This window comes from Anoplophora glabripennis, unplaced genomic scaffold, assembly GCF_000390285.2.
Source record: "Anoplophora glabripennis isolate ALB-LARVAE unplaced genomic scaffold, Agla_2.0 scaffold1254, whole genome shotgun sequence".
Classification (NCBI taxonomy): Eukaryota; Metazoa; Arthropoda; class Insecta; order Coleoptera; family Cerambycidae; genus Anoplophora; species Anoplophora glabripennis.
The window spans coordinates 64,734-80,393 of record NW_019417335.1 but is presented as its reverse complement, the minus strand read 5'-3'; the positions used below and the strand labels follow the sequence as shown (position 1 = coordinate 80,393).

Here is a 15,660-nt window from a genome sequence, read left to right as displayed (position 1 = left end):
GTACTTGTGCAAAGATCATAAGGGACAGGTTGAGCATCCTTGCTTTAAAATAATATAAATATTCATTAACCAAACTTATTATTGAAAATTTGAAAATTTTATTGCATTTACTTAATAATTTCACATTAAAGGTGCGAAATATACCTTTAATGATATTTTTTTGTGCACATAAGAGTACTACTTGAACAATAAATAGAAAAGTAGAGTTCAGTTTGACTATCATTCTTTTTGGCACTCTAGGTATGATCAGCAGATATGAGAAGCATCATAAAGGAGGTTAAAAAATATTTGTTGTTAGATTTAGGAACATTTATATGTACCATCTACAATTTCATCTATTAGATATTCTCTAATAAAAGCATGCACGTATAACCAAATCAAATTTTGTATACAAAGTTTATTTCAATTTTTTTATTTTATAAATATACTACTTAGTTCTTATTTGTATTATACTACTTTGAACATTGAATTATGTGTAATATGGTGGATTAATAAAATGCTGTATATTGAGGAAACATGACAATTAAAATATGTAGTGTTTTACATGATACACAAGATAAGGGGTTATCTCAGCTTAGTCCTCATCACTTGAAGTTAATCTTTGTCCAGCAATCCTGCTGGCTTGGGAAGAAGTAACCGCTGAGAGCCAAATCTGGTGAATCCTGCATATCAGTGGCGGCCTTAGAGGGGTGGCGAGCAGGGCAATCGCCTGAGGCCTTGCTCTTGCAGGGGCCTCGCGCAGCAACTCGAGTAAAAAAAGTTTATATTTAAAACTTTATTTTATCCTTAGCTATTAGTTATAAAGGTATATGACAATAAAATAAAGTTGGTTAATTCATAGTAAATATATTAATACTTAATTAGTAATAGGTGCCTAAATAAAATTTCTCCGTGGATAATAATATTTTTTGTAATTTGACTGTAAAAGATAATTGAAAAATATGTTTGAATCTTGTACCTTATTATATAATTATTAAAAATTTGTCATCTTTGTATTTGTTAACTTCTAAAAATCTCTTAATATAATATTTGAAAAATCAAAATTTATAACTTTTGCATTTCTCTTAAATCATCAGAAATATCTACATTCGATTTACGTACATTTCACAAACAAGGGCCTCACAAAGATCTGCCGCCCAGAGCCTCGCAATGGTTAAGGCCGCCGCTGCTGCACATGTACAATTCTCAGAGAACTTCATGAAGTTTTACACCAACAACCCAAGACCTATGTCCAGACACATTATCGTGGTGAAAGAGCACTTTGCTTTTAGCCAGATGTGGACATTTAGCCTAAATAATACCCTTTAATTAGTCCAGTTGTGAAACGTAATAGTCTCCAATGGGTGATCCTGCTTTTTTCCAAGTGTTCTATGTCAGCCACACCATCAGAATCCCATACATGACTAGACGTTACCTAAAAATGGAATCATTTTTGGCACACTTTTACCTGTAGCGGGACTCCTGAAATCTCGATGTCGTTTTATCGATATCGAGATAATTACGAAACCAATCTCGATCGATTCGACTCGAAATGTAAATTGGTACTCTTGAAGCACATCGATATAGTCCTCGGATAAGTTCGGCAAATTTGGGGTAATATTGTATACCACCCCGGTTAAGGCAACTGAGTGATTTATTTATTTCTGTCTAACATATACGTATTTCAGCAATCTATCTCTTTTTGTCCGGCGGTGGCGTCACGCAGTTTATTTAAATTTTAAAATGAATATCTATCATCAAATAAATAAACAGTTTATAAAATTATTTATTTAGTCTAAACAGTAAACCATGAAAGTTGATTTAAATGTAGGTACTTTATATTTAAAGGTTTTATGCGTATACATACTCAACAAATTATTGATATTCCACATCCTAATTTTTTATTCGGTTTGAAATAAAAAACATAAAATACTACCTGTGATTATAATTATTGTTGAACAATTAGAGTGACGAGAAGTATTTAGGAATGAAAATATTTGGAGAAGACAGTTAAGAGGTTCAATGGATCCATTATAATCTAACGGACAAAAAATTTGTGTAGGTACTTAATTATTTCGCTTACATAAAATTATTATATGTAATTTAATTATGTCTATTATTTGACATTTAAAAGAAGTAAAAAGAACTTCGGAAACTATTCAATTCAACATTAAATTATTTTGTGCTTTCTGGTTTTATGCACGGTGAACATCACTGGAATTAGTAGACTTCTTGCTTCAAGTCAACAAACTATTAATATAGGTATAAAGAAAGTCACATATTAGTTATTTATTAAAACCTCTCCAACAATTGGATAAAATTTTCACTAACATTAGAGAAAATATTCCGGTAAATACACACTCATGACAAGAACAAGATTTGTAATATTATGCAGTATTTATATTTATTTAATGCATAGGTACCATTATGTTTATTAATATCAATGATTGCTCCTAAAGAAGAACATAGGTAATTATGTTAACAGAAAAAACTGTTCAAATACCTAGTTGTAGATATATAGAAACCAAGGATTTTATACAAGTCCTTGTATATAAACAAGTATTTGACACTTTACATTGGGTTAGGTTAAATACGTAAAAATAAACAAAACACAAACGCAAACACATATTTGTAATGTTCAAAAGAAACAGCAATAGTCAATACATGTGATAGAAGAAGAGAGCAAATCATTTCGGCTAGCCAAGACTCCTCGTTATTATATCGATTCGAATGGGCGGGGTTTCGATATTATTTCGATGGCAAAATTTTCAAGAGTACCGATATATCGATATTATTTCGATCTCGATTCGGAATCATCGAATCGACATTTCGGGAGTCCCTGCACTGTTCCCACCTACTGGATTACTCTGTTTCCCCCGGCATATAATTGTGAACACATGTTTCAATATATTGTTATAAAACGTCTCGTTTAAATAAGGTTACTATAATACCCAAAATATAGTGTAAAATGTAGTGGTCACGGTCTACTGAGATGTTTACAACTTCAGCAGGCCAATAAACAATTTTGTTCGTCATAGTGGAGTTTGGACATTCCGAGCATTGATAATCTTGAATGGATTTTTTGACCTTTGAAAATTAAAGAGAAGAATTCCACTTTTATAAAACAGAATACGTGTCAAAATTTGTTTGCATTACTCGATCACCACAAACTAGCAACTAAATATATGCAATCCCAACCACGGTCGTATTTTCAGTTAAAAAATTAGGGTGGAAATTGTTACATTGACATACGTCAGTGGCAGCTTGTTAAAGGAGGCTGGGGAGGCTAAGCAGTTTTTGATAGTATTGCAAAAGTTTTCTTTTAGTTTTTTTATTTTACATCATATAATTAATATTATTTAAGAAATTTTCATACAAATCTATTTTCATATGCAACTAATTAGGTACCTAGTAATAGGGAGATCTCCCTACTAAGGGAGATCTCGAGTACGTAAATATACGATTTTCACTATATTTCGCGCCCTCCGAATTCGCATTATAGTTGCTGGCAGCTAACTTTCTCAAGCCTCCAGCCTTTATCTGTATATGCTGCGAGACCTTGAAATGATGCCACGATGTCTACATTCAAGCTTAACCAGTCGAGCACGGACCATCCATCTCTTTTTAACAAACGAATCTTTCAATATAGCCTTTCTTCTCTACCACCTTGGCGATCGCAGTTGTATCTTGCAATGTTGCATTTCATAGTACCTAAAAACATTGGTCGTCTGTGAGTATGCGAGTTTTTGTTTTTAACTGGTGTTTATGTGAAGTTTTTCTTAAGAATTTTTGTAAGACGGTCATAATTAATTAGTAAAATAATCACTTACATTTTACTCTGGTATGCACATAACTTTATTAATATAAAATGAGTGCGGAAAACGAACATAACCTCAACAACTTCTTTAGTTGCATGGACATTGTAGATTATTATTAAAAGGATTTAGTACTCTGTTATGATGAAAAGCTCATAATTAAACAGAAATCAAGACCAACACTTTCTTTGAAATCTTTAGTTGCAGTGGGTGAAAAACAAAATAGGGGGTTTAACGATAATAATTATAAAAAAACTGCATCAACTATTAGAAATAAATTATACTGCTGGCAATGTTTATTGTTCACTAATGATAATTTATCGGTTTGGAGTAGGGTGGGTTTTAACAATTTTAAAAAATTTAACGAGCGGCCTCGAAAGACACGAAAAATCGCAAGAACATATTTCATCACATATTAAATTTGAAATGTTTGGTAAACAGAATATTGTAAACGTTTTAGATTCCTCTCACAAAACGGAAATACATTATAATAAGAAGGTTCGTGAAAATAGAGATGTTTTAAATAGACTAATCGATGTAGTATATTTTTATCGCCTCAAGAAATTTATTTTCACGGACATGATGGAAAAGTGGAGTCTGCTAATCGAGGGAACTTTAAAGAGTTAATAAATTTGAATAAATGAATTGAGAGTATTAGTTCAATTATCAAAAGTATTTATGACGAATTAATTAATTGCGAATGTTTATCCTGGCAGGTTGATAAAACCACAGATGTTATCTGTAAGTCTCAATTATAGGTAATTTTTAGATACGCAGTGCATGGAGAAGTTGAAAGATTTGTTGACATAACAAGTGGGAGAGATGCAGATAGTTTGTTTAAATTATTAATTAATGAATTTGGAAAATTTGACTTAAAAAATAAATTAATTGCTCAAACCTATGGTGGTGCTGCAGTTATGTCAGGTCATGTTAATGGACTTCAAAGAAAAATAAAAGACGTCGCTCCTCAAGCCTATTTTAATCATTGTTACGCACATAAATTAAATTTAGTTTTAAGTAAAGCTTGCAACGGCATTAAAGAAGTGAAAATTTTTTTTCAAATCTCCGGATTTTCCTAATTTTTTTCCAAATATACTAAAAGATCTAACGTATTAAATAAATTAATGCCAACACAGGATTCCAAGTAATGCTCCCACTCGTTGGAATTTTTCTTCTAGAGCTATTTTTACGATCAAAACATAGAAAGAAACTTATTGAGATTTTTTATTTCATATCAGATAGTGATGATAAACAAACCTTAGGATCTGCTTATGGATTAAAACAATTGTTGGACAAAAATTTCATTTTTTTCTTGAAAACCTTTACAATGATTTCTGAACAAACCGATGTACATATTTCAAATTTTGCAGAATAAATTAATTGACGTAACATTTTATAAAAAGAGAATTAATTCACTTTTATCAAAATTAAAAGAATTCCATAATAAATGAGATAAATTTGAACACGTTATATGCAATTTTCTTGGAAGACATTGACGAAACCTTTAACGATGACTCGCCCTCAAAGAAAAGAAAGACAAGTTTAAATTTTTTTATTTCAAGCCTCTGCCAAATATACTACGAGCCGCCACTGATATATGTACAATACAATACGTACAAGTATGAATATACAGCAGTAAAGGTGTCAGATGAATTTATTGCAAAAATGCATAATTAGAAAAGAAATACATTGACTTTAATTTTCAAAAAAGTTAAATAAAACTACAAACGATAATAATATAGTAGGCAAATATTAAGTAGTCTAAAAGTAAGGTTAGAAGTGCAAGTAACTTTCTGCGACAACTGCGGTCACAAATGTTATCATAACATAGTAAAATTGTAATTTGGGTATATTTTACCTGTTTTCCACTCCAAATAAATAAAAAAAGTAATGTTTATCATAGTTATTGACTTTTATGCTTTCAAATGAGGGTACTTATAGCTTGATTATTTAAAAACCCATTTTGAAAATTAAGATTATCATGGTGATAGCCACTTAAAGAACTGATACTGTCTACATGGGAAAAATTATAAAATAATTGCATGATAAAAACTAACTTGTTCAACTCTGTCCATTTCAGAGCAACCGATACAGTAGTGACTATTAATTGGATATTAATCGGAGAGTAATTTGAATATTTTTGCTTACTTTCTCTTTCGTGAATGTTTCACCAAAACATATCCATTCACTACTCCATGTAGTAGGATTTTCAAAGATCAGTGAAGAGTGAGGAGAGAACAATAACAATTCAAATTGTGTTCATATTCCAGAACTATGGAAAAAGTTAATCTGTATGCACTTGAGAATTAATTGAACTCTACCATAGCTAATCATCCATAGCAATAATCACACTTTATTTTCTTAAATATTCATATACCTGTACCTTGAACAATATATAGCATATATTTTAATAAATTGACATATTTGGGTGCTTACTAGTCATTACTGCTATTTTTTGTGTCATATGAAAAAGTTAATATATAGGGCATCTCAAAATTAATGGAACAAAGAGAAACTAAAGTATTGTAATTTAATCAAACTTTCCTTAGTTGAAAAGCTGACTTTACGAACAATGCAGGATGTTAGTTACAATTTTTTGTTTGATTTTTAGTTGTACTTTCTTTTATTTTATTATCTAAAAATTGACGTGCAAAAATTTTTGTTTGGACAACAATATTAGTTTTCATATTTTCTTCTCAATCTCTAACTTTTTTTACCCTTCGTATGTCACAATTTCAGCTAATCGTTTATTATTTTTCAGTTTAAAGGTTAAATTGACAGTTGCTCTGTGTCTCATGAACTATGGATACCCTGTATTAACGAAGTTTTAAAAATTTCACAAACTATTTTACAAAATTTATGCATGTGGAAAATTTTTATTCGCTTGGTTTTTTCTGCATTTCATAATAATGGGGAGGGGGATAACCATAACTATATCACCTCATATCAAAATAAACAAAACAATATTGCATATCGTAAAGGAGTAATTATACTAACATATGGAAGTGTCAATTTGGAATATATGTTTAAAGATTTAATAAAGAATTGAACACCCATAGCATATTGTACACCATAACCAAAAACCCGCGATATTACATATTATAAAATGTAGGATGTTCCATTAAAAAATAAATAATTTACCTTTATCAATGATTTTCTATTAATTCAACAATTGGAAAAAATAAAGACATGGTGTAACGTAAATAGCAAGCATTAACATTTCTAAGTATAAAATTTTAATATTTACGTATAAGAACTTATTATATTTGATTATAACTTCAAAACATTAAAAAACACAAGAGACTTCCTATTGTGTGTAATTATACCTTTAACTCCTATACAGGGTGTCCCAGTAACGTGTACGGCGGAAGACCATAGATTCGTGGACTCAAAATAGGCAGATTTAGGCTAATTCACCTATATCCGAAATCGCTTCGTTTGGCTGCTAGATGGTCTCGAAGTTCGTGAAAATTTTTTGACTTGTAAATAACTCAAATACGTATTATTCGATTTTTAATACTTTTGGGCAGTGGACTTTTGCTTTCAATCTACAAATTTTGGCGTTATACAGAGTGTTTTTTAAAACTTACAGCTCCTACAGAATTGATGTATGGTGAGAATATTCGTTCATAACTTTTCCTCTTTCGGGAAATAATAACAACTATTTTTTATTTGATATTTGGAAGTTTTTGTAAAATTTTGATTAAATGAGTGGTTTGGGTATAAAAAAATATTTTTTAAATGTATACATTATTTTGCCGCTCATACTACAATACTTACAAAAGTGTCAGTAGGCTCTGATTTTATATGTTGACTGTAGTTTCAGCTTGATCTTTAAATCATTGTACCTGCCAATTCTGTTTTGCTAGAAGCGGAATAATAAATATTCACAATGGACATGTGTATGCTCAAGAAAATCCACATGCTATTAAGGTGAAACATTATCAACATGAATTTTGCATCAATGTTTGATTTAGAATCGTTGATACCATTATTATTGGCCCCGTTATTCTACCCAATAGACTGAATGAGGAAATTTATTTAAAATTTTTGCAAAACCTGAGTTATTGAAAGATGTGTCGTTAATACTCAGAGCTAACATGTGGTTTATGCATGATGGCGCTCCACTGTAAATGTCCGGCAGTATCTGAACCAAAGATTCCCTCGTAGAGGGATGATGTTTCTGTTAACTGGCCTGTACATTCACCAGATTTAACATCCTGCGACTATTGTCTTTGGGGCACTCTGAAAACAACAGTGCATGTTTCCACATCGTAACACTGAAGACGAGTTGTGGAGGCATATCTAAAATATCATAAATGTTTTAAAAAATAGCCCTTAAGAACTGCAAATAGTGTCATTTAACTTTCTTCGCCGAATTAACCTTTATTGTAGCAACACTTGTGGTCATTTTGAAGTTTTTATAAGTTGTATTAAATTTGATAACATCAATTTTGTTACTTTTTTCTGCAGCATTTTTTATTCTATTTGATTGTTTTTATGAATTAATTCAATAAAATTTGGTACATACATATTTCTTAATTTGTCGTATGTGTGTATCCATATTGAAAAATGAAGTAACATGTGGTATATCTTATCGTAGTAAACACTCATTAAGAATTGGCAGGTACAATGACTTAAAGATCAAACTGAAATTACAGTCCACCTATAGAATCAGTGACTACTAGCACTTTGTTAAGTATTGTAATATGGGTCGCAAGATGACGTAGACATTTAAAAAATATTTTTCTGTACCCAAACTCATTTAATCAAATTTCTATAAGAGGTCCAAAAACTTCCAAATGGTCTGAAAGAGGGAAAAGTTATGAACGGATATTATCAACATACATCAATTTTGTGGGAGTTGTGAGTTTTAAAAAACACTCTGTATAACACCAAAATTTAATTTGTAGATTGAAAGCAAAAGTGCACACCCCAAAAATAATAAGAATCGATTAATACATATTCGAGTTATTTACAAAATTCAAAAAGATTTCCCGAACTTTGAGGCTATCTAGCGGCTAAACGAAGCGATTTCGGATATAGGTGAATTAGCCTAAATTTGCCTATTTTGAGTCCATGAATCTGTGGTCTTCCGTTGTACATGTTATTCTGGGACACCCTGTATATTACAAAGTCCAATATGATTGGAGACCTTAGAGTTTATTTCGATACATGTAGTGAATATGTGAAGTTCAGCCTTCAAAATGTTGGGACTAACCATGACTTGGTAACACGGCATTTAACACCATAATAATTTTAACGCCGTATAAAGGACTAAGGGGGCTCAGATGGGATAGAACATGATGTGAAAATACGCATTCGTGCTCCACACTTTTTTGCGTACTGTATACATTCCCATTTTTTCCGCACTATGACAGAACTATTAATCATCAATTTGTAAATCTCAAATACAATTCCATAGGTAAAAAAAAAAAAATCGTATCAACAATTTTAAAATAAAGCTCATTTAGTTGATGAACTAATAGATAAATTCTATATTTTTGATATAAAGTTTACACAGGTTGTTTCCTAGGCAACAGACACTCCAAAGTCATTTTTAGAATTAAAACTTTAAGGTCATGATGAAAGTATACAAATTTATCCACATTGATACAAGTAGTACTACAATAACAAGTGTATATATTCCTAAAAAGAAGTTTGTAATGACTTCATTATATAACTTTCCTGAAAAATAACTGAAATAATGTTATCATCGTTTACAGTCCTTTTGTGTAATCAATGACGATATGAGAATAATATATTTTCTTTCAAAAGGGAGGCTTCTGTGAGAGGAATCAGTATTAATTGATTGTGAAACTGATTACTAATAGCACAGGAATTGTTTGTAATTAACTTGAAGCAGTGGTATGCAGGTGTATTTTTCATATATCATAATCTAATTGTGTTGTATGTATATCGAGATCGCGGAAAGCTCTTTAGTGATTCTTCAGTTACGACTTCTTATCTATTAATTCCTTAAATTTAGTTTCATCAGTTTGTGTCCTTTTCTTTCTGTTTGAAATATTACTGGCATATAGGTATAACAAAGTTAATATAAATATAAAATATTTTTGAATATAAAAATTTATTATAAATATAAAATATTTTTGAAGGTAAAAATTTATTATTTATAAACTTGGAATGTCAGTATTATATTTTTTTTCTAATTCTGTTTTGTGTTGTGAACACACATTTACAAATGATTTGTTTTTAAGTTGCATATTATGTCAACTTCTATTTTCAATTTGGGGGATTTCATGCTATATTTTTTAGATCAGTATGTGCTCCTTGAAATTCTGTTGCTTTAAACCAGCGTCTTATTATTTAAAAATTTTTAGACATTATTTTAGTTGAGTATTTTTATTTTTCCCATACTAGGGTGTCAAATTGAATAATCTAACAGTAGTAGAGAATTATTATTGACAAATTAAAAAGTTACATTTGATATGGCTCGGATCGATTAATATTATTTTATGTTAGAATTGATATGTCAAACATATTTAAATATATACTGCATAAATATAATTTGATGTCAAGAAAAATAACATTTTAAAATTTTAGAATACAAATACTGTTTAAGTTAGATATTTATATAACTTTATTGACTGCTAAAATTGAAGCCATTTTCTGAATATATTTTGTATTTCCAGTAATTGGTCGTGGAGGGGAACAGATAACAAGACTTCAATCCGAGTCAGGTTGTAAGATTCAAATGGCACCTGATTCTCAAGGTATGCCAGATAGAATTTGTTCATTGTCGGGTACAAAAGAGGCTATTTCTCGGGCGAAAGAACTAATTATGAACATAATTCATCAAAGAGGCCGGTCCGAAGGTGTACCTGGCCTTGATATGGGCGGGCCAGGTATGGGACCACCTGGCAACCAAGGCGGCGGTGCCCATAATAATTTTCCAGGTTAAGATCAATATTTTTATGCATGGTGCATGATCCTCATTCCTTTAACTAAATTCTCTAATTCTCCTATTGATTATCCTGTACCTTTAATTAACATATTATTTTGCATGCAAGCTGTTCGTAATAACACCTCTTATAATAGATTAGTCTAATAATCTATCAGTGGAATTTAGAAAAATATATTTCCTACTGTTAGAAAATTTTGATTTGACACCTAACTGTTCTAAAATAGTACAGCTCTTAATTATTGTTAGCAATGTTCTACAGGTTTAAAAAATACAGAACAGTAAGGTATAAAGAAGGTATTTATTTATATACATTTTCAACAATAAAAGTTTGTTAATGTAGCTTAATTCTTTCTATAATAATAGATTAAGCTCCAAAACATACAAATATTTTCTAAGCTCCTGTCTCGATTATGATGGTAAATACTGCTCTCTGTAATATTAGGTGGTAGTATTAAGCAGTTTGTATTTTATGATACCTGCTTAATAAGGTTCATTATTGATATGTGCTTTTGTAGTTTGTGACAACTTTTATTGATTAATTTTGTTTACAAAATTTTTGAACATTACCTGCTCTGCCACAAAATTGATGTGAATACTACAGGTTTGTTCACAGAGCAATCACAAAAATGTAATTGCTAATTGTCATATACATTGCCATTGTACTTGCAACATTTGTAAACAGTGCACAAACATTTGACCCTTGCTAAATATTTCTAATGTGCTGGGAATAAAGGTAATACTGATCGTCTTATTTGTTCAATATTGTTTTTCATTTATCTTTTTCCGTTTCATATTTTTTTGTAAAAAAATGTGTTACATTGTTTTTTTAATAATTTTTTCTAACAGTTATCTTAATCCAACAGACACAGATGATTTTTTGATAAATATGCCAAAAACCTTTCTTAATGTGGAAAGGATACAAAGTATTTTAAGTTGAAAATATTTAACAGAAATGTAATGCCTCTTGAGTAAACTTGGAAACTGGATAAATGAGGAATTTAACCTGTTGGGTAAAACAAATTTGAGTCTTTGTTGATAACGATATTCAGAAATCCACTTGGGTATTTATTATTAAAATCCCTGTAATTTTTATGTATATAGTATAAGTTTTAAATTTAACATAATACTATAATTTAATATTTTTCTTATTTAGCTATTATTCCTTATCAATATGTAGGGTTATGTTTTCTTCCAAAAAAATTTTACAGGTTATTTCTAAAAATAAGAAAAAAGTTCATATTAATACAGGTCTCCGCAAACAATATGTTTTTGGAATATAGGGTGATAAAGTTTTACTCCTTTAGTTATTATCAATTAATTGTTTTACATATTTTTTTAGGATAATTGATTCAAATTTTGTGCATTAGTAATTAATATTAACTTTGGTGTGACTACCTGACTATTGTTATGAGAAAAGACAACTCTCGGATTTATCTTTTAACTTTTTGATCTCTGAATTGTTTTTATTTGTATCATCTGATTGGATGTCATTCAAAGTGAGACTTGAAGCATGGTTATATTTTATAAGTGATTTTTGGCCAGTGTTATGCAAATCTTTACTACTTTACTTTAGTTTCAATTCTGGAGATTTAACTGACCAGCAGTTAGGACAATTGGTACTATCCATCTTCCAAAAATCTTTAAAACAAATAATTAAAAAATATTCATGTAATGTAATGTAATCATATAATCTTTTTTCTTTATTTTGTGGATGAAATATTGTGTTACCCTGTGTATTGGTAGGAAGAAACCTTTTAATTTTATAAAATAATGTAGAAACAATACAGAATGAACTTTTTAATTTTTTTTTGTAGATAAAGCCTTTAAATTAACAACCAGAAAGTATCAATATAAAATTTAAACATTTTTGTTCTTTCCAAAATAATGGTCTCTGATCTCAATCTGTGATGTGACTTGTACATATTAAATTAATGGGTAAACAAAATGCATTATTTTCTAGAAGGTCTGAATAGCATAAAGAGATTGTTATGTTATACAGGGTGTTAATTAAGTATGTAAATAAATTCAACAGACAATTATTTGAGTGATTTTAAGACAAAAAGTTCATATAAACATTGGTCCGCAGATACTTCGTTTTCAAGATACAGGGTGTTAAGCTTTTCTAAAAAAATTGCTATTTCGTAAAACACCTTTTACCCAATTTTGTTGTAATTTGGCAGTGTTATGTTGAATTTATTGTACATACTTAATTAACACTCTGTATATATATAATAAAACAAAATGTTTGTATTTTATAGTTGTACATCTTAGTTAATATTGGCAAGATAGAATTAGGAAAAAAAGTTCTAGTATTTTGAGGCAATTGACCAAGAAAAATTAAGTAAAACACTATGTTACATTGTTTTTGACTGATTTTGACAAAAATTATATTTTGTAACTTTTTAGTAACTTGCCCACAGTTTTTTTGTAACTAGAATTGTCGGTACATATTACAATAAATTTAAGAAACATACTGCGTTATGTCAGGTTAAGGCTTCGGCAAGCAGAACGTGGGCTGTCGCGGCAGACAGCGATCGCGGGTCTTCACAGTGGTCAGCGGTCTAGTAATAAAGCAGTCTATGTGACAGTTTCGTAGATAATAATCCATTTAATATTTTTATTAAAATACTTTTTCTTATAAAAATTTTTGTATCTCTTATACTTAATGAGTTGCTGCGTATTATATGAAAATTGCATGAGAATTGTGCACGCTGCAGTGGCTGCAGTGGTGGTCTTGTAAACATATTTTTACAAAGAGTTGGTAACAGTGGGAGTGAGGCAAGCGGTATTAGGCTGTCATGTGTTAGCTGACAAACTGCATCAGTTCATATTTAGTTTTCATTCATTTATTCAAGAAATTGTTGCAAACATTAAAAAAAAGTGTTCAGTGGATGTGATACCACATCGACTCCATTTGCTTTTGGCAAAGCCAAATTTATAGTGTTTGTATTAGAGATACAAAAAAATTCTATAAGGAAAAAGGAGGCAGTCCCCAAGCAACCCAGAAAAAATCATCCTGTTGGGATGTTTTTTTTTTTTGGTGGCCTGTATAAGTCGAGCACAACTTTATTGGATTAAAATATTGTATTGTTATTAAAATTTGACATTTATTTGCCGATTGTGTCAAAAGCTAGAAGTGAAAGTGAATAAAAATAAGTGTTGTATTTGTAAAGAAATTTGAACTGATTAATCATAATTTGTGGTTACTAACCAGGTTACTAATCAAGACAACAATATATAATTAAAATTTGGTTAATTTTATACAAAAATCATAAGTATAATTGATTAATTAATTAAGGAGGAATATGAGTAGACAGTGGAAATAATATGTGATATTTAGGAATTATCTCAAATACTGTCCGTTCGATTTTGTCTAGGATTGTTTTATTCGAAAGTATACATGTTGAGGTATGCTAAATTTCTTTATAATTATATATCAGCTGGGAGCGCTGAAGTCATGGCTGCCGTAAAAAATATCGCTCCCTCGCACAGTCCGCGATTTCCAAAATAACATGCAGTTAGTTGACCTGAAACAAAAATTTCAAAAAGATTTTCAAAATGTAATGTATATTTGCAACGTAGGAAATTATTGAAACAAAATTTTTTCAGAAAATAGTGGCCGATTGAACTTTAAATTCATTTTTCAACCTTAATTTCCGATCTTTCTGGCTTGATAAAAAAAAATATGTTTCGAAGTAGAAAACCTGCTCGAAAACTTTGTCAAATTTTGGAAGCAATCAGTCGCGCCATTTTCCGAATATTTTGGAAACTGTCTGAATAGTATGTTTTGAGATAATCATTTTGAAGTTTGGTAAAGCACTGACGCGCTTGGGAACTTGGTCGCTTTTCAGCTTGTCGATAAATCACCCATAACTTTTACAATTCTTGAAATATCACGGTAACATTTACACACAATATTCTTCATGTTCCAAACTTGGAGAATTTTTTTGAAAAAGTTTTATTTTTATAAAGAAAATCATAGTTATATAATATATAATATCATATTGAGACAACTTTTTTTACTTTACCCTTAATCTGCGATTTTTGGACCATAGAGTAGGCCCTATTTAGCACTGGGCATCTTCTGCAGGGATCCGTGATTGCTTTCGCTGAATCCTCTCACGGGTCACGTAAGTTTTGATTTCAGCAGTAAGCCCGCAATTGGCATTTCGATCTCGCAATGGTGATCACTTTTTTTCTACTGTATCTTTTATTCATTTCACTATATAATTTTTATAAAACAATGCACAAAATAATAATGTTGCACACTGATGATAAAATGACGCTCCAGCTAGACGAACCGTTAGAATTCACAAAGGGTCCAACACTTCAATGCCTGCCTGCTAAACCCTGGTAAAAGATTCTGGCGGCTGGCTGCTTCACCACATTCCCGTGAATAGTCCATAACTTCCACAATTATTGGAATTTCAGTATGAAATGTACATACAATATTCTTAACACTAGAAATTTTAAGATGAACGAAAAAAAATTGAAAAAAACATTTGTTTCTACTCGGATATTCCCCCTTAATTGATGAAATTTTTACTAAAATTGACAGCTTGCTATTACTTGCTACTTGCTACTTTTGGTCAGAGAATTCCCTGTAGAATTTTGTCAGCGGAATATTTGTAATGCTCTGTATACTTATTGTAAACATGAGTATCAAATAAAAAAATTAGATGAAGAGATATTTAGTTCTCTATTAGTTTTTTCTTTGATAAGTATTATTTTTATATACATTAAAACACTTATTAAATAAGACACAGTTTAAATTAGTTTGTTTTAAGTTCATGATTTGGTATTTTATTGAAATGATGATCTAACATTTCATTCGTTTTATTTCAAATTAACTTAATGGTCAACTTTGAACAAAATTAAAAAGTACATAGTTAATTTTAGTTAATAATAATAATAACACTTTATTTGTCCAACAGTATATAC

At 30.2% G+C, this 15,660-nt stretch overlaps 1 protein-coding gene across 2 annotated transcripts in view; it reads left to right on the top strand.

The window, feature by feature from the left end:
* Window positions 1-15,660, top strand: part of LOC108915895 (far upstream element-binding protein 1) — a 49,585-nt gene that overhangs the window by 10,822 nt on the left and 23,103 nt on the right. Inside the window, exon 4 of one of the 2 annotated variants that reach the window (XM_018722047.2) lies at window positions 10,448-10,711. The exons of the other annotated variant lie outside the window; for it this stretch is intronic. Within the exon in view, the coding sequence (XP_018577563.1) occupies window positions 10,448-10,711 (264 nt within the window). The remainder of the gene's footprint in view (window positions 1-10,447; window positions 10,712-15,660) is intronic. 2 annotated transcript variants of the gene reach the window in all.